This window comes from Heliangelus exortis, chromosome 2 (genome assembly GCF_036169615.1).
Source record: "Heliangelus exortis chromosome 2, bHelExo1.hap1, whole genome shotgun sequence".
Lineage (NCBI taxonomy): Eukaryota > Metazoa > Chordata > Aves > Apodiformes > Trochilidae > Heliangelus > Heliangelus exortis.
In genome coordinates this window covers 93,046,773-93,074,524 of record NC_092423.1, presented here as the reverse complement: position 1 = coordinate 93,074,524, position 27,752 = coordinate 93,046,773, and the positions used below count along the sequence as shown (strand labels likewise).

Here is a 27,752-nt window from a genome sequence, read left to right as displayed (position 1 = left end):
TTGCCACTGTGAGCTTCTGAGACCAATTTGGCTCCATCTACTTTGCACATTCCCACTAACTGTAGACAACAGTCAGTTCTTATGGATAAACATGCCCAGTTCCAGCAGCCTCATCTCATAATCATCTTCTGTATCTCTATGCAAGAGAGAGGAGGTTGCTTTGCTTGTTTTATTTTGTTTTGTTTTGTTTTAAGGCTTTTATCTCCTAATGAAAAGACACTGTCATCTTCTTTTTTTTAATAGCACATCACAGTGTTTGAAGTGTCCACAGAGATACATACAAGCACCCTTTAAAAGCCTATGCCTATTGCTTTGGCTTTGCTCCAGCTCTGCTCTGCACTCCAGCATCCTTGCAGCTGGAGAACACACACTTGGAGCAGCTAGTTTAATTATTTATAGCCATGTCATTGCACACTCCAGCTACCAGACTTTTATCCAAATGCCCTAGTGGGTGTGTGCGCCTGCAATGAAATCCCTGTTGCTTCCAGAGATGGGATCTGACCTGATGGAGAGCTTTGTGAACTCCTGGACTACAAATTAGACACAGCCTTGTGTCTATAATAGAATATGAAAGGATTATATATCATGTAATATGAAAGGATGGAGCCCGCTAAATTCTTTCTCTTCCTTTACATTTTCCAGAAAAGCTGCCTTATTTTATAGTGGCTATTCAAAAAAATTCTCATCTGTTTCCCACATGGAAAAGGAGGTAGGTTTAAATTGAGCCCTGCAATCTTTTTGCAGTGGACTATGTTATGAGAGCAGATCTTTCTCAGCAAAGTTTACATGTGGCTGTCAAAATCCTGGAGCTCTGGAAAAGGGATGAAATCAATAGAAAAGTAACTTCCAATGGTGTTGCATTTGTTTTTCTCTTTCACTGCCCTTCCAGGTGAAAATAAGGCATTTCTCTGAGGCACCAGTCTTGGCATGGGAAAGCCTCCTGCAGCCTGTGTTGGAGGAGCAGGACTGCAAGAGGTGGGGTGAGTTGCCCATGCTGGGCCCAGAGTTGTGTCAAGATTGGGAGGGGCCCCAGTTGTCATAGATTCATAGAATTTTTCTGGTTGGAAAAGACCTTTAAGGTCATCAAGTCCAACTGTTAACCCAGCACTGCCAAGTCCACTACTAAACTACCTCCCTGAACACCACATCTACACAGCTTTTACAACCTCCAAGGATGGTGATTCCACCACTTACCTGGACAGACTCCAGGTTTGTTCCAGAGTTTGACAACCATTTTGGTGAAGATATTTTTCCTAATATTCAATCTAAACCTCCCTTGAAGCAACTTCAGACCATTTTTTCTTGTCCTATTGCTTGTTACTAGGGAGACGAGACTGACACCCACCTGGCTACAGCCTCCTTTAACATAGTTGTAGAGACTGAAAAGGTCTTCTCTCAGCCTCCTTTTCTCCAGACTAAAAAAAAAACAAACCACGGTTTCCTCATGTGTTCCTCATAGAATCTGTTCTCTGGACACTTCACCATCTTTGTTGCCCTTCTCTGGACATGCCCCAGAACCTTGATGTCTTTCTTGTAGTGAAGGGCCCAAAACTGAACGCAGTGTTCCTGTAGTGGACTCACCAGTGCCATCTACAGGAGGACAGTGACATCTCTAGTCCTGCTGGCACACCAGTTCCAATATAAGCCAGGATGTTGTCGGCCTTCTTGGCTCACTTCTGGCTCACATTCAGATGAATGTTGACTGATACCCCCATGAAAGAGTCTTTCCTGGAGAAAACACCTCAGCACTGGACATGGTGTTAGAGTCTCACCCTCCAGCACTCCATGAAGATCCACTACAGAAGTGGCTTTTATGGCCCAGTGGGCTTTGCACTCAAGGACTACAAGAGCAAAGACTCCTAACTTAATAATCAGCTCTATCAGAGGACAGGGTTTGAGCTCAAGACTTCAACCAGCAGGTTGGCATGCTCTGTGTGTTCAACATCTAGGTGCAGGAGAGAAGAACCAGTGACCCTGACCTGCCCTAGAGTGGAGAGGAGGCGGCTGAGGTGGGAGTGAGACCCCAGCCCCATCACCAGTGTGCCAGAGGCCATTGCTGAGCCAGCATCTGGGGAGTGCTGGTGATGGGCAGTGCTGTGGACACTGAGGAGCACCCATGAATTGCTTCTGAGATGGCCCAGCTGTGTGTTGAACTGTCCACAGAGATTCCATCTGGGGAAAGAAAAAAGCTCTGGGCTATAGTGAAATTTCTGGATTCTCACATTTATTAAATGAGTTATTGCCTATACTACTCCTACCTCTGCCCATTTAAAAATGCAAGGAACTGGTGCTCTCCTGCTGACATGAACAAGGAATACACACCAAAATGCCAGTGGTTTATGCCAGTGTAAATCTAACTGGAGCCTTAAAACATGCTAATAGCATGTCTGAATTAATGCAAGTGCCTATGCATGTCTGAATTAATGCAAGTGCCTATGCAAGGGAAAATAAATGCAAAAAAGAATGAGGTGGGACTGAAGTTCTGTCCCTGCTATTTAATGTAGAATCCATTTGCAGGCAGTTCAGAAGTGCTTATCACTGTTCCGTCCAGCTGTTGGCTTCATTTCTTTGCTTTTGAGAGATAATCACTGAAATGGCAATGGAAATCCATGCACTGTATTTTCATTATCTCATGCCTCTACAGTGATATTGCTTTGGCTAATATGATACTGTTCATCCAATATTTTCAAAAACTTGGAGACTAGAATGTGATCCAAAGAGTTTAACTCTTTAATCATGTAAGAAAGTTCAGTGAAATAAATGGATGAAATTCATATTTTTATTAGGCATTCCATTATTTTGTCATTATTCCTTTACACTGTGTGGTGCTCATTCATGTTGCTAATTACACTTAAATTTTGCATAGGAAAAACAGAAATACTGGGCGTTTTTGGACTACTCACTGAGAATTTGTTACATGAAGTTACAGCTCAACAGATGCGTGGGTAACCATGTGCACAGGCACTGTCTTTACTCCACAAACAATTGTTTCTGATGGCTCAAGGACAGAGCATGGATATAAGTTTGTAAGGCTTACTTCTTGTATCTATGCTCCAGTCTGAATGCACAGTTTTGCCAAGTCAGCTGTAGTCAGTCCATGTGAAAGCACATCTGAATGTAAGCTTGAAAAAACTTTTACTTGTACATAGGTAAGGTAGAATCAGACAGCATAATACTGGTATCATTCACTAAAATTGAAATTCTGAACACTGGAGTAATTACATCGATATTTATTTATTTATGATTAGACAATGAGTCCATTAATCAGGCCCTGGATTCATGTAATAAATATTTAGCAACTGATAACCCTCTGCAAGATTAGACTGGTGCTTTGAGGCTGCATTATAACCCTTGAACAAGAGAAAAAAAAAAATTTGGAAACTTTATTTTCCCAGATGTCTACTTTCTTAGGAAAATGGGCATTGTCATTTCCTAAGGACAAACATACAACCTGAAATGAATCATAGAATCATAGAATCATAGAACCTTAGAATCTTAGAAATTTTGCAGTTGGAAAAGATCTTAAAGATCACCCAGTTCCAACCCCCCTGCATGGGCAGGGACACCTCCCACCAGACCAGGTTGCTCAAGGCCCCATCCAACCTCGCACTGAACACTTTCAGGGAGGGGGCAGCCACAATTTTCTTGGGCAACCTGTGCCAGTGTCTCACCACCCTCACAGGAAAGAATTTCTTCTAATGTCTAACCTAAATCTCCCCTCTTCAATTTTAAACCATTTTCCCCTGTCCTCTCACTATGCACCCACATAAAAAGCCCTAACCCAACTTGCCTGATATAGAAATGGACGAGAAGTAATTGCCATACCTATGAAATTTGGAGTAATGTGTTCTAATTTTTAAATTTTCTTTTTAATGAGAAAGGAGCAGAAGGCTTTAGGTTATGCAAGAAGAGACAAGTGTTAATTCATAAATGTGCATGGGATATGGGCTGAAACATATACTTTTTCAACTACTTATATTTAGCCAGAGAACCTTCCCTTCTTTCCTGCAGCTTTGCATGTCGTACCTTTAAGAGAATGAACCCATCCTGACCTCGATGCAGTTTGGTTTTTTCCTGCTGTAGCATGAATCTTGGAGAGATTATAACCAATTTAAGCAGGATGGGGGACTCTGTTTCTAACTAACCACGAGCAAACCACTAAGGAACCAGCAAGGGAAAATGAGAGGTATTCGGAAAAGTCTCCAGCTTGGATTACATCTATCTTGAAAGCACTAGCAGCAGATGCTTGTGGAAGTGATTATGCTCTGGATCATATGCACATCCTTCTGGCTGCCCTCACCACTTAGGCGCATTTGTAGTGTAGGAAAAAGCCCCTTCATGTTTACAGAAAAAGGAGCTCAAAATCTATTACAGAAGGCACCAATAATCATGGAGTTTAAAGGAGCTCAGCAATCACTCTGATGCTAAGGGGCCCAAGCCTGCGGGACCAAACTTTAAACAAACCTCAGGGTTATGGATCACAGCCTTTCAGAGATTTCAACATTTTACCATACTTCAATTTATAGACATAATAATACTGTTACCCGGAAAAGCTCTTTTTTCTCCTCTTTCATCTGGCATAGGCTGCTATTAATTAGGGAGGTATTCTGCATATATGTAAACAGTAGTTCTAAAAGCTTTTGCAAAGTTATTTTATTCTGTCTAGCTTTGAGGCTGCATTATAAAGTTCTGCAGTCTGCTTGATAGATCCTTAGACACATACAACAAATGGCTTTGGAGGTGACTGTGCTGTATCTCCCATGCTGCTGTTCTTTTTTTATTTTAAAGGACCACAATACAGGTATTTGGGATTTTTTTTCCAACCATTTGTTGACATTCTCTGATTATCCAGTATCTCGTACTAGCTTTGGTTCTGATTTCAGTTGTTCTGAATTTTCATACTTGCAAGCAACTCATTCATTCCTTCTCTACATATTGCTGCCTTTTTCTGCTGCTGAAAGCCCAGTAGCCTTTCTCCTGATTTCCCTGAGCATCCTGCAAAGTGTCAGGGCCTGGGTGACTCTGCTTATTCCTGCAGGTCAGCCCCAACAGCCCAGGAGTTTTATTGCTCATCTGTACAAGGCTTCCAAAGGCATCTGGCAAGAAGCCTATTCTGACTACATGATTCCACCAATACTGGTTATGGGGGTTTGTTACAATTTCTTGTTCAGATGTGTGAACTGGCATTAGGGTTACAGCTGTAACATCAATGCTGCGGCACTGACAATGTTAAAAGCTGCATTTTATCACCTTCTGCCCATTCCATGCAAAAATATGATCTCCTGAAAGACAGATAACATGGTATGTGGCTACTTTTTTTTTTTTTTTAATTAAATAAAATAAATAGGGTAGCTCGGGTCTACAGTTTTTAACCATGTAGAAAAAAAATCAGGGGAGTCTCTGACCCCCTTCAAGTTCCTGATCCTATTTATCACCTGTAGGAACTGTTTTGTTCAGTCAGTGTTTCTAATAAAAAGAAAATAAACCCCTTTCTTCTCCCCCTGCCCTTATACCTATTCTTATATATACTGCTGTCTTGAGCAATCTACCTGAATGATCTCACAGGGCAGGTGATCAGTGAATTCACACTAGGGAATAGTAGGCTGCATAAGAAAAACTGTGGCTATAGCAGAGATCTGTTGTTCTGGGTTAGTCAACCTCAAAACACAAAGGAGACTACATAAATCCTTTGGGGCAAGGAGCTGTGCTCTGTTTTATATCACCCTAGTGAAGGAGTATTGCTTGCAGATGTTTTTGCAGAGCATTCAATGCCAGTTGGAAAAAAACCCTGCAGTAAGAAGTAGCAGCTCTGTGAAAATCTTGCACAAAGGGCTGAATTTATTTTTCCTAAATGTTATGAAGTAGACCTCTAACTGCACTCACCTTTTGTGAAATGTGGGAACAGATAGGGTATTTAGCTTATTGCAGAGTTGAAGCACATACTGCTAACTGAGATGCAGAGGAGGAATAAACAGTGACTTAATGCCACTCCTGTTCCACAGAGACCCATAAATATGGGGAGAAAGTTGCTGAGTAAGGCACTAATGCAGCAAGTGGTAGAAATTAATCAAGAGGTAGTGCCACTTTTATAGGGCAAAAAGGATTCAGGAGCAGACTGCCCAGGCAAAGAGATGAGGTGGAGATCAATTGAAAGGAAACAGCCTTCTTGGATTGAAGTGCCCACTCCCAGTGCAGCCAAATGCTGTTACTGAACCTGTATAAGAGCAGTCATCTTTTATATGGAGGGTATGAACAGGGTGAAGAATCTTATGTAGTTATGATTTCACAAAACTGCAGTGAACTGGATACCAAACAGTGATGTCAGCTCCAGGCAGGAGCTTTGGAGATACCTGCAAGTGAGTGAAACCAAAAATAAATCCACTGCAGCCCAAGTTAACGTCACAAATAGTACAGAGAAACAAAGTGGGAAGCAAAGGTGATGCCAAAAACTATGTGTGGACCTCCTCTTTTTGGATCTGACCATGGGGATGGGGTGAAGAAGTCTCTGTAAAAAATGTCGAGCTTCTTGAAATTTCTCATCTGAATAGTATGAAGAATGAAAAGAAATCTGAAAAGAGTGAAAAGTAAACATCAGAAGGTGATGAGGGTATTAATAAGCTCTACTGCATAGCACAGACAAAACACCAGTTTTTAAATGGCTATTTCTTTCAATCTTCATATTTTTATTTTGCAAACCTTTTAAGTATGAATTAACTAAAATGGGGAAAATACCTTGCAGATTTTTCCATACAGAAACTGTCAAACCAGAGATGTTCAAGACTGACTTTGAAGCATCCAAAATTGAGGGGTTTGGTGTCTTGGGTGGCTTTTTTTATAAATCAGAGTCTTGTAGTGCATGATATAATTTTTTACTATTTGTCATTTTCTGACCATACCCTGGGACTGTTTCAATGCAAAATTACCCAGCCACCTCTGCTGGCTGTTGTGCTGCAACAAATAATGCCAACAACAGCCTGAGTTCAGCTGCACACAGGATGCTCAGTCAATACTTTCCTGACCTGGCCATGCCCTCTGGGTATCTCTTTATGCCAGGGCTATTTGTGGTGGGCAGTGCTGCTGAGGCAGCATGAAAAGGGCTTCGTAGGAAGTGACATGTAAGCTTGGTTCTTCACTGTCACACACCTGTACAGATATTTCCACCATAAAATATGGGTGTAAAATAATTCAGTTTGCACTCACCTCCTTAAGGTAAATGGCAACTAACCCAATATCTTTATTTTCTTTTCTTTCTGTCCCAGACAGATAAAGGCATGACTACTGTTTAATTCCAGTTTTGCTCACTGGTACCTGCGCTAGGTAAGTTGAAATATTTCATTTGCTTTATTGGTAGTTTTATTCCCTCCAATTTACCAGATTTGAGGTGATGCAGAGGGGGCAGTAAAAATCAATCCCTGTGATCACACAGTGTGTCAGATTCTCCTTGTCTTTCCACTCACTGCTGCAGGTGTACCAAAGCCAGCCAGAGCTGGCTGCATCACTGATACACAATTTCGCAGCCCAGCCAAGTACAAATAATGCATTTGTGTTCCTCTTGAGATGGTTCTGAGGTTTATTCACTGTATCCTCAAAAGAAGTGAAACCTAATGACCTGGGAAAGTGTGTAGAGGTGGGGGAAGGAAGCCCTTGCCAAGTGGAGGTGGCCACAGCCAGGCCCTGAGGGGTTTGGAGAAATCTGTCATAGGCAGCTTGCCTTCTTAAATCCTGCCAAGGAGAAGGACTTTTGGAGCAGACTGACATTCTGCCAGCATTTGTCAGCCATGGGCTTAAATGTCACTGCTTTTTTCCATCTCTTTCAAAACTGAAACATCCCACCAGACAGAAATATTACCCTGTTTGAAATGCAAACCTGAAAAGGGGAAGGGGAGCCTTTCCATGAGGGAGTGTAACACCACTTCAAAGCACTGAGTGTCTGCATGAAACTTGTTTTGCACTGACTGTACCCTCTGGGCTTGTGAAGGAGAAGAGAACTAATGGGACCAGGGAGACAGGAGAGCCATAATATACAAGATCTTCAAGGTGCCCAGCAGCATTTGGGGCATATCCTTGACTGAGAAAGGTTCAGTTTTTTCAGAAGGAAAAATCATCTGGAGAACACATGCACCCTGATCCCATCACCAGGCTCTCTGGCATCATTTGCATAGAGATCTCTGTGATTTCTCTTCCAGGGGGAATCCCATGGCTTTGCACATACAAGGTAGAGGAGAATAACCCGTTCCTGAATCTCAGAAGGGTGGATTTTGCTGTGAGAGAGCTGCAAGAGCACTGATACCAACAGAATCACAGGTCTTGGGATAAGGTGCTGCCTCAAAGCAGGGTCATGAAGGTAACTGCACTTACACCCTGATACATTCCTTATATTGCTCTCTCCTGTAGTTAAAAATCAGGATTTATGAGGACTGGAGTTTTCCCAAATTTTATATTCCATAATTCCACTGTTCCTTATCATTATTGAAAAACCTGTAAGAAATGCCTAACCTGAATATTCCTTGCTGCAGTTTAAGTCCACTGCTTGTCACATCCACTGAGGAAATCTGGACAGGGCAGTTCATTCTGATCCTTTATCGGCATCTTTTGGATTTTGAAGAGTGTTACTGTGTCTCTCTTCAGTCTCTCCAGATTGTTGGCATTCCAGGGTAATTCTACTTTCTGGCAAAGAAGTGCTTCTTATCAAACCTTCTGATGTTCAAGTGCCTGAGGGCTTGTTCACATGGGAAAATTCAGTAGCATTATTCATACCTCTTCACTGCAGAACAAGAGTATCCATATGGGAACTCAACAAGGGTATAATTATTTTGCTCCAGAAGAGTCCTAAGTACCTTCATACAGTTTCTTCCCAGAAAGTTATGGCACAGGTAATGGAACACACCAGATAAAATGCATCTGGGGACATTAGAAAGGACTGCTTTGAATAAAAGCTACTCTTCACTCGTGTGACAACACATTTCCCTCTTTGAGGCTGTTTTCATTCTGAGCACTTTGTGTCTCTTTTAGAAAACTCATTCTCCAGAGAAATTAAAACAAACACCATGTACGTACGTAACCACCCCCATCCACCCAGTATTTTATTTAATTTTAACTAGTTTTGCTGCACTTACACTTTTCTTGTGTGAATGCATCCTCACTCTGAGCACTGCACTCAGATGCTATCTGAGCAGTGACTGCAGCTCTTGGCAAGCAAACCATGTGCTGAATGCTGATGGAGAGCACAAGTGCTAGCTCAGGAAAATAAGCAAGAACAGAATCCAGGTAATGTAAAACAATTTCACACTTGAAAGGATATTAACAGGATGTGCTGCACCTGCAGCCACGAATTTCATTTGCAAAGGAGAAAAACAATCTCTGTGCTGTAAATGTAGTACAATGGGCAGAAGGGGTGAAAGAGAGAGAAAGAAACCCGGCTGCCTCATATGCCATGTGCCTTAGCCACGGCTGGGAGGTAGCCTCTGTAGTTCTGCTTTTTGTGTCTACTCTGCCCTCTGCAGTTCTCGCTGAGTGACCCGAAGCAGGTGGTATAACTTGGAGAGAGATTTTGGAGTCCTCTGGTGCCCGGGGGTGTCCCCATGTCCCGGCTCGGCGCATTCCTGCACCGCCCTTTGCAGCTGCAGCTGCAGGGGGAGGGACACCGACGGTCCTCTGAGATGTGGGGAAAACCAGCGACGGAATATTTTGTCACAAATTACCTGAGGAAAGGGAAAAGAGCAGACTGTTGTCTTCCTGGAGCTACAACTAACGCTCTGCTGCTTCTCTGGGACTGCAACAAAATGTCACCTGAATTTAATATGTCCCCAGTCATTCAAAAAGGAAGGTACAGCAAAGGAGCATCCACAAAGGCTACATACTAGCTGAGAAACTCCCCTTCTCTTCAGACTTTTCTGGGGGTGGGAGGAGAAGGCAAAAGGCTGCCAAGCTACAGCTTCTCTCCCCAAGCATCTCTGCTGTGCTGGTTCTATAGGACTATAGATACAGCTTTAGCTATAGGACACCTCATGCCAGGGCCAAGATTCCTCTCTCCACTGTATCCACATACAGCATCTGCAGAGTGGAGAATTGCAGCCATAACCCCACTCTGCTTACAGGTGGACAGCCATGACTTGACCATTAGAGGAGACACTAATGATAAACCCTTGCTTCTACTTCCTCCACTCTCCCATCTGAGGTGCCAGGCTAACAGATGCATGAAAACGTGGCAAAGAAATGCTACTGACTGTAACAGTCTCTTTGCATGCTCCAAGATGGGATTCCTGAATGGAAATGTCACTTACCTGGCCACGTTGAAAAACCTGACTGCCTTCATCTCTCAGTCTCTTAGTACATACCATGCATTTTATAAACAATGTGATTTTAAAAGAAAGGGATGCGTAAAGCAGCTTACTCACTTGCAAGTTGTTATTGGCTCTCTGTGCTCCACATTTTCGGATTTTCAGATTGCATTTTGAAAAGCAATCAAAAAAATTACAGTCTTCATCTCCTGTGCAGTTTTGTTCGAGGATGTCTCTCATTTTGGGTTCAAAAAAGGCCATATCTACATCAATAGCCACCACCTGTGGATCAAAAAAAGCCATCAGATCTGGTGATCAGATCAGTAAACATTCTTTACTGCTTGCTTTTGGAAATGCTGTGCTGAGAGCATCTGGGAGTGGGGAATTGGGATCACAATTAAAGGAATTTATCTTGCTTTACTGAGCTCCCCTAGGCTTATAAATACCACTTTTTTAACAAAACCAGCCAATGCTTATGACACCAGGAAGGGAAAATTATTGGTGCACCATATGTGTCTCTGAGGTCAACTGGATTTGTTGTCCTTAAACTGGAACTATCCAGCTCAGCTTGAAGACTGATTTACTTCTTGTTGCACCTCAGACAGATGGCAACTCAACCTTTTAATTATATGATGGTGCAAAATTACCTACAGGCCAGATGGTATCGTTTCACAATTCACCTCTCAGACTAAACCCCTGACTTGACCATTATGGAGAAGAGCAAAGAATGATCTGCACCTGGTGCAGCTCCTGAAAAACCTGTGGTTGCATTCAGTGCATTTGTGCTGTAGAAAGAGATCCCTGAGGATGTTGAAAGTTGGGATTGTCTTTGCCCGGTCCCGTTTGCTATGGTTTGATTCATTTATTGCACATGGTTCTTGATCTGCTTGTTTAGAAATATGATCCATAGCAGAGTCCAGACAGCATCTGGTCTCAGCAGAAAAAAGAAAGGACCAAAGGGATCAACCAGTTTTCTTGCCCTAACATAAGACTTGCAAAATAGCGAATACACAGCAGAATGAGGTCTGCAGAGCTGCTTTCCCTGCTGGGTTTAAGACCACTCTGGGAGTGAAGTGTTTTAGTCTCAACTTCTGCCAGTGTCACATCACCCATCAATACTCAATTAAAAAAAAAAAAAAAAAAAAAATAAAATTAAAAAATAACAGCAGTCCCTAGGGGAAGAAAGGCAGCCAGTAATGGGATGGCAGCTGCTTGATGTGAGTCAGACTGTGGGTGATCACAGGGAAGGCAACCTGCCTTCAGCTCCAGGGGTGCAGCCATCAGCCAAAGTTCAGAGCTGTGCATGGCACTTGACAGTCAGGGCCAGAGATGCTCCCTGGTAGCAGCTGACATGGATTTTCCTGGATGGAAACATCTGAGACCTGGACAGATTTTTATGGTCCCAAATGGTAGCCTCATTTTTTAAATTTGCAGTCCCAAATAATGGGGGAAGCTGAACTGTGTGACTGAAGCAGCAGCTGGATCAACCACAAGAACTAAATGTGTCTGGTCTGGAAGAATGCCAAATAAACCTTCCACAGGCAAAAGAAAGAACACAATCTCATCTTAATTTTACTCAACTCCTTTTTGCCCAGGGAAATATCTTAAAGAGATGAGGCATAATGTAAAACCTCAAGTATTTTTAAGCTTCTTGGAGAGATTGATAATGGTAATGTAGCCTGAGGAATTTCACACGTTTGGACAGGCAGATATTTTTTTCTATATTTTTGTATTTCCTTAGGCTTTCTGCAGTTTGGTTGTTCACTTCTTTGGAGAAGAGACAGCAAAAATGGTTCAGGGTTTCCCCAGTCTCAGGATGGCTGCATCAGCTCCCAGGTGGGATCTCTGCCAGCACTGAGAACCTTTGACAACCTGATCAATTGCTCCAGTAGGAAAAACTGCCCTATGTGCAGCTGCCAAAGGCTTCAGCAGTTTCACTGAAGTTCATCTGTTACAAAAAAATGCAGGCATCCAGCCAGACCCTGAGAAGATAGGTCTGGGTGACACTCTACCTATAAGCAGCTACATTTTGGTGGAGTTTGTTATGATTGTAATTGATGATGAAGGTACCTAAGGAAAGGCAGGAAGGACCCAGCTTGGCTCCTGGCCTGATTTAAAGTCATGTTTAAGATGCTACAATATTTCTAGTTCTTTCTGAAGTGCTAATAAAAGAGGAAGCTCTTCCAGATCCAATGCATATTCACCCAGACCTCCCTCCAAATCTGCACTTTGTGTAGCACCATGGCAGCTTGAAATTCCCCTGGGTGATCTACTAGGCAGTGATGCCTCCCCTCCATGCTGCAGGAGAAAGCTGGAGTGAGGGCTGTAGGCATATCCCAAAACCTGAAAATAATCCTCAAAGTGAAACTATAGCATGCAGAAACATTTCACTGGGCATTAGTTGTCTCATTCTGGGATGAGGAATAGGTATATTATTATGGCTATTTATTATCATCCTATACAAAGCACAATAAACAAGGGGGGAAAAAATAAATAGACGTTCCTATAACAAACATAAGGGATAAAAAAGAGGCTGCCTTGCTGTGTCCTCACTCTAGAAGTGGCTGACAAAACCACCCAGAATTTCTGCTTCTCACACTCCTCAGCTATCAGACCCTCTGTCTGTCCTGACCCATCCTGTCCCTTGGCTTCCCACGTACCTCCTGTCTCCCAGCCCCATGGGGCAGTAACAGGTGATACCAGTGAGCTGAAAGTGATGTGTGACTGGGAGAGTAAGCCAAGTGGGAGCAGCAACACTGAAAGAAAGTAATAATTTTCTCTAAGAATTATTTTTAAATATTCAAAGTGACTGTGAGAACACGTTTGCATTATGTCACATATGCAAGATGCATATGTGACCCCAAGATGCAGTTGATTGGTTTTTTAAAGATTTTTTTTAATTAATTGTCCTAGAAAATACTAAGAGTACTTTCCTATACCAGAAGTTGGCTGCTGTTTCTTGGATCCCAGAAGTCATGGGAGCATCCCAGAGAAGGATGCCTCAAGAAAAGGAAAAGGAAGACACACCTAATGCCCTTTCTCTTTTCCTAAATGAAATCTCTTTTCATCTAAGCAGTCTGTGAAACAGATGCTTTAGTGTGTGCTCAGCCAAATGCAGTCACAACCCTGTGTAACTCAAAAAGAGATGCAAAGCCTCCCTTGAGGAATCCCTGCTATCATTCACTTTGCCTAAATACCGGTGCTATTGTTTCAGTTTCTTGCTGTAGCTCCTCACCCCTTCTCTGTTCAGATGCTGTATTGCACCTGAATAAACAACCTGAGGAAGGAAAGGGTGAAGGGGGAAAGCACTCTAATTGCTCTTAATGTCTATATGTTTAGGCAATGTTTGCCTGGGACTCTTAAGATTCGAGGCTTATACCAACACTCAGTGAATACTGAAGATAGCATTCAAGCCCCTGAAAGTGCTTCATGTTCACTCAGAGTGCAGAAACTCCACTGATGTCTCTGCAAATGGTGAGCCTGATTCAAACATGTGCTTACTGCAGAGTCTCCAGGCTGTGTGTGCAATTCCCACCGAAACCTGTGGAATTTCTGTCTTCAAAAAGAATGCCAAAAAGATACGTGCAGCAATGTGATGCTGAGCTATGTCACTACTTAGAGAACATGCATAGCTATTCAGGTCTGAGTTACAGCTGTACAATGAAAAGTCAAAGAGTAACAGTACCAAGGAGTTTCATGTCACTATCCTTGGATCATTTCCAGACCAGATAAACTGAACATTAAAGCACAAACATTTGTGTTTGGCTGCAGGGAGCTCCCCTTGTGTCAAGCCAGAGAATTCTGCCTTAGCCTTCAAATTCAAAGTTTTTTTTTTTTTTCCTTTCAGCACCACTACTAGAAATAGTTGCCATTACTCAAATTACAACTTCATTTACAGCTTCTGAGACCTCTGTGCAGCCAGGAGGTTTCCTTCACCACACTGAAGGCACCCTGTCAGTACAAAGCAGAACCCAGCAAGCAGTTCTCAAATCAAGCAGCAGGATTTAGTGCTCTGAAATGTGGCTGCACATATTACAAAGACAAAAAGCAGCAGAGAAGCTCACCTGTCATTTGTAAATGCATTGGTTTTGCAAAAACTTGTCCAAAAGCTACATGAGGAGGGAAATATAATTTTTACACAGATACTTTCAAAGTAGCATTTCACCTCAAATTGTTGTAATACCATCCCAAAGACCCAACTTACTGTGAGATCGTGCCTGATAGCAAAGTTTTCTGGTTTGATGTCACACAGGTGAAGTCGGTGAGAGAAATCATTATCAAAATGCTGCACCATGTCCAGAAAGCTGAGTGCAATGTCAGTGATGGCTCTCACCCTGCTTCTGTGGCCAGCAAGAGAGGGACCAACCACATTTTCCAAAGGAAAAAGAGTTTTGTGCCAGGCGTGTCCAGCTGTGAGATACTCCACAGCATAAAAGTGTCCACAAGAGCCAATAATTCGTAGCATGTGTTTGCTGAAGTCCTGCAGCAAACTGAAGTAGATATATTCTTCCTGCTGGAGCAAGGACCACATGCTGGCCACTTGAGCTTTCCAACGTGGTCCCTTCTTCCTTGTCCAGAGGGGCCCCACAGTATTGTTAGACAGCTCTAGCCCCAGGACGTTTTTGACCTCCAAGGCTACCATCAGCAGAAGTTCTGTTTCAGTAATATCCTGTGTTTCCACTTCTTCCAGCATACTGAGATGCTGGTAGCTGGAGAAGATTTCCTTTTTGGATTTCAGGATGATGGGCTGGCCTCTCCAATCAGCCTGGATGACCTTCTTGCCTCGGTCATAGTAAAGGCAGTGTTTGTACACCAGCTTCTGTGCCACACACAGGTCTTCACAGAGGTCACCAGTCAGGGCTCCGCTGCTGTAGTCAAGGCACTGGAGTGAAAAAGCAGAATATTAACACACTTGAGGACTTAGAAGAAAGGCAAAAAAATAGCAACATTCTTAAGTTCAAGAGGCTTGCAGCAGTCATGATACCACAAGCATATACTTTCTACAATTTGACTGAATGTTTCTTCAGAAGTCTCTAGAGACCTTTTTCTATGAGAAGTCTTTCTTCAAAATAGGGATTCTTGGGAGGGTAAGGAACAGGTTTTGGGGGGCAAGGAAATGGACCAGATGACCTGTTAATCTTAACTTCTTGCCACATACAAATTAATTGAGACAAGCTTTGAATATGCTTGGCTGAACTTTGTGAGATTCTAGGCTGTAACATTTGAAGGCCAGGTGACAACTTCCAGTGTAACTCAGGAATTCTCTGGAAGAGTCAGTACAGCGTAACTGAGACGTCCCTACTTAAACTACAGGAAAATCCATGGGAAGTTCTGCATTGCTGCAACCTTCTGCAGCCCTGTGCAAGGTTTCGACCTTGCACTCAACATGCCCTCAGTGAAGATGTAAGAACCTCCTCCTGCACTACCAGGAAACACAGAGGTTGCACTCAATGCCTCTTGGACCAAGAACCTTTTGGGATTTTTAACTATGTAAATACTGTAGGACAAAATAACATTTCCGGATGTTATATGTGCTTATCAAAAGTGACATTTTAATTTGAATTGCTTAAATGCTTAATTAGAAACAAAATCAGCCCACAGAAACACAGCAACTGCTGCATGATAGTTAAGTGGTCACTGCAATTTCATACAAGAGCTGTAAGGTTTCCCACACCAGTCCTTTCTTCAACCCCTAATTTTTTCCATACCATCATTTCCAAAAGTGTAGGCAGTTGATATATTCCTGTGGGCATTCAGAAGTGCAGCTGCAGGGACTGTTTTGGGTGAATCTGTACAGGGGATGATCAGAAGTCTCTGGTGAAAGGGGAATAAACTGTGGTGGTGTAGGAAGCCAAACATCTGGGAGGCGGCTTGACAGCATCAGCCTTCTTCAGTGCTTTCTGGCATTTGAGCCTTCACTTAAACAAGCTGGCAGCTCCCACTCCATGTGGAGTACTTGCAACTGCCTGACCCCCACCTCATCTGTGACTTGCTGTTAAATACACAAGAAACATGAACAGAAAATTCAAGTGATGTGTTTTCTTAGGACAGTATCTGAGATGCGCACCAGAGGAACATGTTCTGATGCCAGACAACATTGAGACTCCAGCCTTAAACAACACATTGGGGAGTGGGTGGAGGATTAAGTCCAAAATCCAAGAATGGTGATAAATTGACTGAGACAGCTCAGTGAGGGCAGTTCAGACAAGCATAAAATTTGTTTTCACTAGGATGCTCTCCCAGCCCACATGAGAATATTCAATGCCAGCAAGGAGATCCCTGGCACGAATGTCCTGAGCCTAAGTCCACATCAGGATGGTCGAGCAGACTCACTGGGCTCTACCCAGACATCAAAGCAAACAAATCAATGTTCTTGCTTTTGGAGATCTGCTCCTATGAATGCAATACAAACTTATTTTCCCTTTTAAGAAGGAAATGTAATTTTCTCAACAAAAATAGTTGAGCAGCTCTTACCATCTGGAACTCTAGGCAATTTCAGAAGGAGGACTACAAACAGAAGAAGTTGGGGGGTTTCCTTGGAGCACAATGATAATCACGTTTAAAATCACTATTCTCCTACTGAGAAGACCACAACCTAACTCTTCTTCTGGTACAGAAAGAACATACAGGATCTATTCCTGTAATTGGGTCCACATGGGTGAAAGCTTGCTCCTGTGGACAATTTTACTGTGATCCATCAAGTTCACTCTTAAAACAGTTTGTGTAACACACACCCAAAAGACCTGCAGACAAACATGTAACCATGACTCTTCTTGTGTTGCAATCGCATCATTCTTTATGGCATTAAGGAGGAAAAGTAGTTGCAGAAAAAACAGTCTCACATTTCCCAGACATAGAAGATGATTCACTTTTGAACTTGGCTGCTGTTTAGGACTTGCCCACTGTTCCTGTTGAACACATAAAATCTTGAATGTTAACCTAGTGTCTGACAAACAGTCCCTGAATTTGAGTCTTCTCACACTGAACTTGTGCAGCATTTTGCAAAGGAAACAGGACTCAGCCGAGGAGCTCTTGGCCTCACAGTGATGAAACACAGATCTACCTTCCAGAAGCAACATTTTCTGCTGGTCACCAATAAAAGCAACAATTTAAAAATGCTTCCTCAAAGAAGCAATCCAGAAGCCTGAACAATTTTCAAGGTGTCTCTCTCTCTACTCACAGAGTGCAGTGAGTTGTGAGTCACTCAATGGCTTTAAAAGATTTCCACAGCTTCTTGTTCATTATGACCTAGGGCAGCAAAGGCTGACTGCACCTTCATGTCTTCACTACACCCCTTTTCTGCTTTATTTCAGCTTCTGGTCTTCTACATTTTGCCATAAGCATAGTACACTGAGTTCCCTAATGCTCCCACTATAATCCACCAGATGTTTTGGCTGGTGATGGGTCTGAGCCTTCGTGTCCTGCTGTCCTTCTGAGACACCTGAACTTCTCTGCAGCACAGCTGGAGAGGTCACAGTGCAAACTGCTCCCATTCACAACAGGTCTCTCTCCAACCCGGATGGAGTAGCAGTATTAAACACCAGCCAGGCAGGATGGCAGCAAAGTCTTGTGGCTTTTTTTTTTTTTTTTAAGTGGTTGGAGACAGAAGTGCTGAGGTACTAATAGGCTGACTCCTGTTCTTACCTCTGCTGTCAGAGTGGTTCCAAAGAATGTTTATCAATACGGTGATAGATTTATATATATATATAATTATAAATATACATGTATTTATGTATAATATTATATTTATATATATACTTATATATATATAAATCATGCAGGCTCCTCTGGATGATTTTTGTGGTTTCATTCCCTTTTTCTTCTATTTTTACCTTCCAACAACCTTAGAAGCGTAGACATCAGAACCAAATGCTGTCATTCAGTGCTGCACAGACCACCAACAGCCCTTTCCTAACTCTCCTTTTAGGAAATGTTCAAAGATCACATCATCCTTTTAGGCACAGGCTGCACTGGTAATTCATGTTGAAGCAATTATTTGACACATATCCTTTCCAAAGTCAGTTTTACAAGGCAGTTTTCCATCCTACTGGCATAGCTTGTACTCTTTTGCTCCCTGGTGTATAAGTTTGCATCACTGCACTAAAACACATTTTGGTGGGCTAAAAACATTTAACTAGGTGATTCAGATTACCCTGCAACAAAAAGATCAACTCATTATTTTTTATCACCCTAGGAAGCTTTTCTCTCACTGTAAACTTTACCATAGTAGATTTCATTTCATCACCATAGCTGATGATAAAAAGAAGAATCAATTTTCCAAAGAGATACTTGAGAAAGTCTTCCAGGCTGCCATTCTTCTCTTAATGACTGCATTTTGAGATCTGTTGATGAAGCAGTTTTAAATCTGCCTATTGAGTGCCCTCTGAATGCCACTCACTGCCAGGTTTTTTTTAACTAGAACATGCAAGTGACACTGAGCCAAAAGCCTTACAGAAACGCAGCTCTACTACACAAAAATGCAGACACAAGCATGGTTTGGACTTGCTTCTCTGTTTCTGTTCAAAACTGGGCACATAATTTTTAATGCCCTTAGCACACTTATCAAGACAAGTTTTAAAAGCTATGTTTAAATTAATGTAAAAGTTTAAATTAATGCAAACCCTACTTGGAATTTATATAGATTGAAATAATTTACAGCAACACCATCACTTGGTGTGTAGATCAGGCCTGAGACTGAGACCTGCCTTGTAATCAAGTACTTTTCCTATATAAATGCATTACTGATAAAGGTTTTGAAGTAATGAAAACTAATTAATTGCTCAAGATAAAACAGAGATTCATCACTATGATTTAGGGTTCTCAGTGTAAATTAAGGTGAGACCAGTGCTAGGAAAAATTTGTCTTTCGGAGAGTTAAAACTGGTCTCTACAAAATACCCTTTGCTGCTTCGGCCTCCCCAGTGCTGTAAGCATCTGCACAGATGTACATTTACTCAGAAGAAGGAAGTAAACCCTGAGAAACAGCCACTTGCTAGAGTTTATGCCCATGTAATTTTCACTAGCATTCTTAAAAGAGCTCATCTTATAATTTCTTGCTGAAAATGTGACAACTAGTAAAACATTTTTATTTAAATTGAAATTTTACTTAACAAAAGGTGTCAGGCTCAAGGCATCACACTATTTGTTCCGTAGATCAACTTCCTGTAGCTGCAAAACTCTTGCTCGGAAGATGTATAAAGACTTAGTTCAGGGCTGACATAAGATGACCTCATATTCTCATCATTCCACTGTAAGGATGAATCCTTTCTGCTATCACTTGGGAAAATTATTGCTTACAAACCTTAGTGGTGCTATTGAAGACTCACCCACAGAAATAGATGAACGCAGCAACCTCAGCAACCTCAGCTACTCTTCCCCTGGAAGGAGGATCTGAAGCTGAACTATCACACAGTGACAGAGACAATTTTCCAGGTTTGTGCCTGAAATCTGATCCCTGCCTGGGCTTTCGAAGTCATGCCTAATGATCTCTAAAGTGAAGAACAGCAACAAGCCTCTGTCCATCTGTTTACTGGAGGGTGTGATTGAAAGGGCCTGGACCTCCCTGAGCTCCTTGCAGCTCCATACACTCTGTGTTCTTCCCAGTCACGTAAAGAGTGGGCAGGATTTATTCCTTCAGCATCAATCCCAAACTCAGATGTACTTTGAGCTGGCTGCTGAGGTAAAGTAACTGATCTCAGAACCATTAAAAACACATTGTCAGGAGAGTTACCTATAGTTTCTCTTCCTTTCTTACACAAAATTTGGGGAAAAACTACAGTCAGTTTTTTGCTTGCTGCAGATTATTTCATTTCTATTAGTGCTCCTCCCTTCCCAGCTAACCACTGGAACCTTAATTAAGAAACAAAATTTAACTTAACCCACGCTGCTTCTCTTCTCAAAGGGTTTCCTACGCAATTCTAATTTATTTTTTGAAGTTAGATTTTCACGAATGTTTGCAAATCCTTTCTTGAATTTTGAATAACTATGTCTTAAATGCCAGCCCGTGGCATTGCTGAAAGCCGACTTTTGTGCAAACGCTTTTTCAGCTAAATAATAATAATAATAATAATGAAATAAAAGAGAAACCAAAACCAGAAACAAACAAAAGAAAACAAACGCAAAATAAAATTAAAAAAACAAAACTAAACTAAAAGCCAAAAAAAAGAAAAAACAACCGACAAACCAAATAAACAAACATCCCCTCCCAAAAAAACCCCCACGAAAAGAAACAAAAAAACCCAACCAAACAAAAAAAACCCAACACAACAAACAACTAAAAGAGGAGGGAGTTTTCTTCCCTCTCGGCAGCTTGCGGGATGCCGAGTTGCCCTTTCCAAAGCGCTGGGGAAGGCACCGCACGCCCCTCCATCAGCCGGCCCGCTGCCTGCACCTGCCCTCGCCCCGGGAAGGGAGGGAAAGAGGGAAGCAAGGAGAGGAGCAAGGAGGGAGTGAAGGTCGAAAGGAGGGAGGCAGCCGCCCTCCTAAGCGCACCGGGCCCGAGTCCCGGCGGCCCCTCCGGCGGGACGGAGATGGGCAGGAGCGCCCGAAAGCGGGTTCACCGGTTCATGGCAGCCCTGACGGACTCCTGGTCGCCTTCTCCTGTCGGGCAAGCCCCCCGGGGATGCCCCTCGTCCCTCCGGGGCACGTACCAGCCTCGCCAGGATTCGGTGGCTTTTCTCGTCCGTGCAGCGCTCGGAGAAGACGCTCCTGTGGAGGAGGAATAGCAGGGCGCTCACCACCACCCAGCAGGCAGCCCAGAGGAGGAGGAGCAGCAGGGTGCATCGCCACCAGATTTTATTCCGCAGCCTCTTCAAGCCCGGGATGCCCCTCATCGTCGCGCCCGGGGCTGGGTTTGGGCGGCCGCTTCAGCCCCGAGGGGGAGGCGGCGAGGCGGGGGGGACACGCCGCGCTCCCCCACTCACACGCCTGTCCCGCTCCCCGCCGGCACCCATCGCCAAACACCCCCTCCCCGACGCTACCTCCCCCGACGCTCCAAGCCCCGGGGGGGTGGGGACTCCCCCTCCCACAGTCCCCGCTCCCGCCCCCCTCTCCGGGGGGAGTATGGGGAGTACTGCCCTGACGGAGCCCGGAGCGCCCCTTTTGAATTTAAGCCACGTAGCTGTGCCGGCTTTTGTCTGGTCTCCCCGGTGCCAAGCGGCCCCTGCAGCCACTTGGCGGCTGCTGCCCGCGGCCCCCCCCCCCCTTCCTCTTCCTTTTCTTCTTCCCCTTTTTTGAGTTTCTCACCCGAGAATAAAAGGGGTTTTGAAGAGTGATGGAGGCTGCCGTGACAACCCTTCCCCACACAGGCGGCTGCCCGGCACTCGGGAGGAGGCAGCCTGAAGGGGGACGGTTCTTTCTGGTGAAAGCTTCGCCTCCCGTCAAATAAAAGAAAGAAAGAAAAAAAAACCAAAAGCAACAAAACCAAACCAAAAACCAAAAGCAAAAAACCAACCAACCAACAGAAGAAGTTGTTTATTCCGGAGTAACTTCTCCAGTTTTATCCGCAGGAGGCTAAAGCCAAGCGACTCAGGAGCCCATTCACCAAGGCACTCCTCAGTCGCTCCCAGCAGCATCTCCCCCAGCCCCCCCTGCGCTCCCCCTGCCCACGCCGCGGGGATGTGGGCTGCCTCCTGCCCGGCACCCCCTTATCCCGGTACCCCCACGTCCCGGCTCCATCGGCAGCCCGCGGAGAAAGCCAGCGGTGTGTCCCTGATGGATTACAATGTCACAGCAGCGGAGGGTGAACTGGATCCAGGGGCGCTGGGGACGAGGAATTGTGTCCCTGCCCTCTAGCAGAGAGAGCTTCGGCGGCTATTTCTGACTCTGAGGAGGGGTCAGCTCCATGTGACAGTCTCTAATATATTTGACTTTGTTGATGTTTCTAAGAGGTCTGAGACCCAGATGTTTATTCCCGTGCAGCAAGCGAAATCCTGGCATCCTTTCCTCAGTCTCGCTGCAGATGTTCACCGACTCTGCTCAGACCACTCCCTGCATTCCCTATTTTTCTCACTTGACTCCCGCTTGATAGCACCTCACCATCACAGTTTTCAATGGGAAAAGTCGTACCCTAAAAAACAGCTCAGTGCAGGATGGGTATGTGGTTCAGGCTGGCTGTCAGATATGATGAAAAAGGACCAGATTAATTTTCTCTCCCTTGTATAGATGGTTACCTCAGGTTACTTGCAACATCTTCAGTGGGAAGATGAAAAGCAGCCAATGAAACTACTCAGAGGGTAAATTATTTACCCAAATGAGTAAGAACAGCAGAATCTGGCCCATAGATGGAGAAGTGCAGAATAATTCAATAGATTTGTTTTAACTTGCATCTTGTGTAAGTTGCTCCAATGCACATTTTGTTAGTAAATTAATTTAATGTACTAAGGGAAAAATTTAATTTTTGGGAAGTTGGGCTCAGGGGTCTATGTTCTGTACCATCATGTCCAACCTCATGAAAAATTTATCAGTACAAGCTGATAAAAAAAGAAAAAAAGAAAAAGAAAAAAAGAAAAAAAAAAAAAAAAAAAAAAGGAAAAAGAAAACAAAACCAAAAAAACATGTCTATCAACTGGATGAAATTTTGCCCCTCAGAACAGTGAGGGGAAGAGAACCAGTGCAGCAAATTTGCTGCTGTCCACACCTTTTGTATGATCACTACAGTTCTCTCCTATATGGCAGAGCAGGGCTTGAAATATACCTTCTAAGTAAAGGGCAGACTGAGTCAGGAAAAGTAAATGGGATCACAAAAGTATTGCTGAAAATACTACAGCTGTCTAGAGGCTGGCAGTGGGGAAGGGGATCTTCCTGCAAGAAATGCAAAACCACTTTCACCTTCAAAGGGTCTCAGAAGCAGAATTATCACTAGCCACATCTTCTAGAGTTATCACGTTTTGCTCTGTCACTCCACCATCTCCTTTCTTCATCTTCAGAGGCTGTGTGTGGCAATTTTTTTTTTTTCTTTCACCTCATCCTTTCCCCTTGAGGAAGCTTCCTTTCCTTGTATTGGGGATACAATCTGTTTCTTATGAATGCAACGAGCAGGAAAGACAGAAGGTAACTGAAAACTTTTAATCCTGTTTCTCAGTAAGATACAAAATGTTTTCAGACGCTGCCGCTAACCAGTTGTGGGTGATAAGGTCCAAATTCCTAGGACAGTATGTGGAGCAGGGCAAGAGGGCTGGCTGCTTAGGCATTCCTCTATGGGTAGTACTCGCTAGGCTTGAGCACATCCATCCATCACCAGCTGCTGCTGCCACCTAGGAGGAAAAACTGCAGATCTGCTTTAGCAAGGTCTGGTACAATCTTCAAATGCAGGGAGATGAAGAGGGATGCAGCCAGTGGCAGAAACTCAAGCACTGGGATATCTCCCTAACACTTGGTCCTAAGCTGTCTGGGTAATAGTTCAGGTACTACCAAAACTATATATATATTTTATACTTTGTTTTTCAAAGGGTGGATGTCATCTTCTCAGTATGTCAGCATTCTCTAAAGCATATTCTGCATTATTTAATGTCCATCGAGTTCTCTATATGTATCATTTGTGTTTTACTGATGATTCTGAAAACAAATCTTAATTACTCCTGACTTTGTGACTGGAACAAAGTGTGCAGACTTCAGATCTGCTTAGGTGTCACGGCTGAGCTGCTCTAATTGGTAATGAAAGAAACAAGTACGTTCCCTCCTCCTCCACCACCATCCCCTCCCTGTTTTCCTCTTGGTCTTGCCTGCCTGATCAAGTCCCTTCCCCCAGTGAAAAATGTCACACTGCCCAGTGAGTTTTCTCAACTCACTAACAGGGCAAAAAAGTCTGAAGCTGTTCTTTCCTGAGATTATTTTCAAATGAGTTAGCAAGCCCTGAGGATGCTTCCAGGCACCCTGGTAGAGCTGTTGCAAGGAGGTGCATTGCAGGCATGGATATTCTGGGATGCTGGAGAAAGAATTGTCCTGTGCTCAGATGTATCATTTATCTGCACCTTAAGAATGCAATGTGATATTAGGCATCTATTAGGCATCTAAAATGGAAACACTTGCTGAAAGAAATGTTCCTGTCCCCATTTTCACCCCAGTCATATGTTCCCACTGCTTCCTTGGCGGCTGGATCCAGGTAGTTAGCCCAGCAGGCAACACCTGTAGGTCTCTGAGTGCCCTTTTCATTTTCTTCTGAGGCACCAGATAAAATTTGCTTGGTTTTGAGGTGTGTAAACTGCCCACATCCTTCTAATTGGTTCTAGGACAAGCTGCTATACATAGCAATTGCAATTCTACCTTTAACATACAGGTGCCTGCTCATTTCAAATTATGGAATAAAAAGAAATTGACTAAGAAAAATAATATTTTTAGCATAGTTTTAATAAAGTTTTAATAGTTTTAATGAAAAACAAAGGTACAAAATGAAGAAAATCTGATGAAGCAAATGCAAGTTGAATGACACTCATTCTAGACCATTTTCCTGTCTCATTTTATGGCAACCCCCTCAGGAGACATTTGCAGGGAATAAAGCCCTGTCTTCCCAAGAGATTTCAGTGCAGCATGATTACAACAGAAAGTGTTTGTAGTTTTCTTTGTTCAGTCTTTGAACTTTCAAATATCTCACTGACCCCAGTGGAAGTGAAAAGTTGGACAAGCCTGGTAAATATACATATATGTGTGTATACTTTCAGGTCTGTACCTGTATACATGCACACATATACACAGCCATCTTCAGAGCAGATCAAGAATTGACCAGAAAGCTGGGATTTAGCAACTGATAAAAGTCTATGTGCTTTAGGATCAAAGGGTTTAGCCCTTAAAAACAATGTGTTGCTAGGTGCAAAATTCAAATCTTGTTTTAGATTTCCCTAAACTTAAAGATTTTTCAGACTAAGGGAGTTAGTTCTAGTTCATCCTCTGCAAAATATTTGTCTGTCTCTCTGTCCCATTGCAATTTTTCCTTGAAAAAAACCTCTGCATCAGATAATCTTTGCTTCCTGTATACATTAAAATGGGACTATTTCATGTTGCATTCCTATGTTCTTAAAGGAAGCAATATTCCTATTCTCTTATAAGCTTAAAATTGAGCCTGATGGAACTTAATTAGTAGAAGTTTAACTAAAGGAAGTGACATCAAGGGCAGTAAAAATAATACTGGACTCACCTTATTAATTCCTACCCAGTGAAATTGCTGGAACATTTAAACTACTTCTCAGAGCACAAGTGCAACATCAAGCTGGTCTCCTCTTTATTGCTGAGCACATCACAAAATTGTGTATCACTTGTGACAGGTCAGGGCTGAAATAGCCACAGGCTTCAGTAGCCAGGAGCAAGGTGCCTTGCAACATCCATCTGGGGTACCCTGGCATGGTGTCTGCTTCTGCTGCCTTCCTACCTGTGGGCTCAGCAGCTCCTCCAGCCATGAGGAGTCCTCAGCTGAAGAAGATGCTGAGCCCACACCTCTCTTACTGCCCTCAGACACAAACTGGGTTGCACTGGCTCAAGCTGTATTAGGCTGTTAGTTCTTATTTTCTTCATTACTTAATTTTCTATGAGACTTTGAAAGAAAAAAAAAAAAAATCAGTCATTAAGAACTATCTTGGCAATCGAGTTAATGAAATGTAATACTGGTTCATTAGGAATTATTTTTCTGTTCAACAGATTTCATCACCTACTGTCATTGGGAATAGCTTGTCTATGAAAACAGGGTATTTCTGTAAATCTTTCACAGGGCACAAAGGAATCTCCTATTTTCTTGCTAGTAGCACGGGGAACTTTCAAGCACTGCTCAAATCTACCTTGAAAATATATTTTAATATATAAATATTTCTTTCTGATTTCCTGTAGTGAAGTTGAGTTACTGAAAAAGATCACAAGGTTTGACATACATTTGAACATGCCCTTTAGGCAGTGATATACTTAGGCAGAGTGCTGAGTATACCAGAGGAATCTGATTGTATTTTCTCATTTATATCATCAATCAAAAAGAATATGTTGCAAACTACTTACAGAAGTTTTACTGCATCAGCAGGCAGTTTATTGGGTCACACTGCAAACCAGAAGCAGGAAAATGGCATAATATAAATTAGAGAGTTAACTTTGTGGACAAGGGAAAAGCCTTGTCTTTTCCACATATATATGGAATAAAGAATTTGCAGTATATTTTATCCTGTTTGCTTTTCACTTTCAGCAGCTATTTCTTAGGTGTAATTGCCCATGAAAGCCAAAGATACTTCTTTTCTTCTTCCCTTTTAACGCTTTATAAATGCCACATTGCAAATTTTAATTGTCCTGCTCTTCTCATCTATACCCTTCCAATTAATTTCTTTATTAGCCTCATACCATTTTCCCCTCTAATTTGGAAGCAGTACTATCTGGAGAAGCCAGTGAGACACCTTGGCAATGTCTGTGGCAGATTGAGGTTTACTCGTAAACTTTTCAGAATAGATGGAACAATCGAGTTGTAAAAATACTCTGGAATTTTTTCAACATATCAAAAAACAATGCCCAACACATCATCGCCTATTGCTTCTCTGTTCCATTCTTAGGCTACATTCATGTCATTAGCCACCAACAGGCAAAAATAGCTTAATTAGCTCTAAGATGAATCTTAAGCAGCTTGTCAGTAGAATTGTCTTTGCCTGGGATTGGAGTCAGTGACTTCAGAACAATTTTTCTAGCTTAAAAGGCTGCACTCCAAAGGAATCTGCTACTGAGTGGTGTGTTGTGTGTCTGCCCACAGTGTGTGAAAGGGAGAACAAAGAAAGGAAAATGCTGCAATTCTTATCCATTCTCTCTACATGCAGTTTCTGTTCTCTGCACCAAGTTCAGTCCAAGTGATCTCATTATACTAATACTGAATCTGGCTCTCTGTAGCTTCCCTTTATGAGAGTCTGCAGCAGTTCCAGGCATATTTTAAAGCTGTACTAAGGTTATGTAGAAAGAAAAAAGCCATCATATAATAATCTAATTCCCTGTGGCCTCTTGCATTATGCTGTTATTTACATGAGTGATCTGAAGTAATCTACACAGGCAGATTATTCTACACAACACACATATGGCTGTCACAGGGCTATGATCATTTAGACATAAGGTGGCTCAAAAAAGTAAGACAGTTAAATGACATCTTTTCTAGACCAATGACTAGCTTATACATCCCAGCGTATTGATTAAGAAGTTGTTTCTGCAGCTGATACTGTCTGAAAAGTTACCATCTTGTCATACACACTAAAATCTGTCCAGCTCTATGGCTGCAGACTCTCTGGAATTAGTTTAAGTTAGGAATTTGCACCAGGATGATTTAAAATATGTTCCAGTGGCTGGCTGATCTAGGATAGCCATGGCCCACCCACTTGTATCTTGTGCCATGGTCTTAAAAGGCAGCCCAGCTGTTTCCAGAGGTCTGCATGCTCTCTGTTACTAGAAGAGAAATATAAAGCAAATAGCTCTTTCTTGGAGATGAAAAAAAAAAGACATCTCCATTACAGGCACAAGTGACCACCAAGTG

General features: G+C 42.8%; 1 protein-coding gene across 1 annotated transcript; it reads right to left on the bottom strand.

The window, feature by feature from the left end:
- Positions 1 to 8,418: 8,418 nt before the first annotated feature.
- DIPK1C (divergent protein kinase domain 1C) lies at positions 8,419 to 21,466 on the bottom strand. The gene is made up of 4 exons (XM_071737040.1): positions 20,929 to 21,466; positions 14,485 to 15,162; positions 10,398 to 10,562; positions 8,419 to 9,701 (listed from the first exon to the last, which is right to left on the bottom strand). Exons 1-4 carry the CDS (start codon positions 21,109 to 21,111, stop codon positions 9,486 to 9,488), a joined length of 1,242 nt encoding a protein of 413 aa, XP_071593141.1. The 5' UTR covers positions 21,112 to 21,466; the 3' UTR covers positions 8,419 to 9,485.
- Positions 21,467 to 27,752: the final 6,286 nt, after the last annotated feature.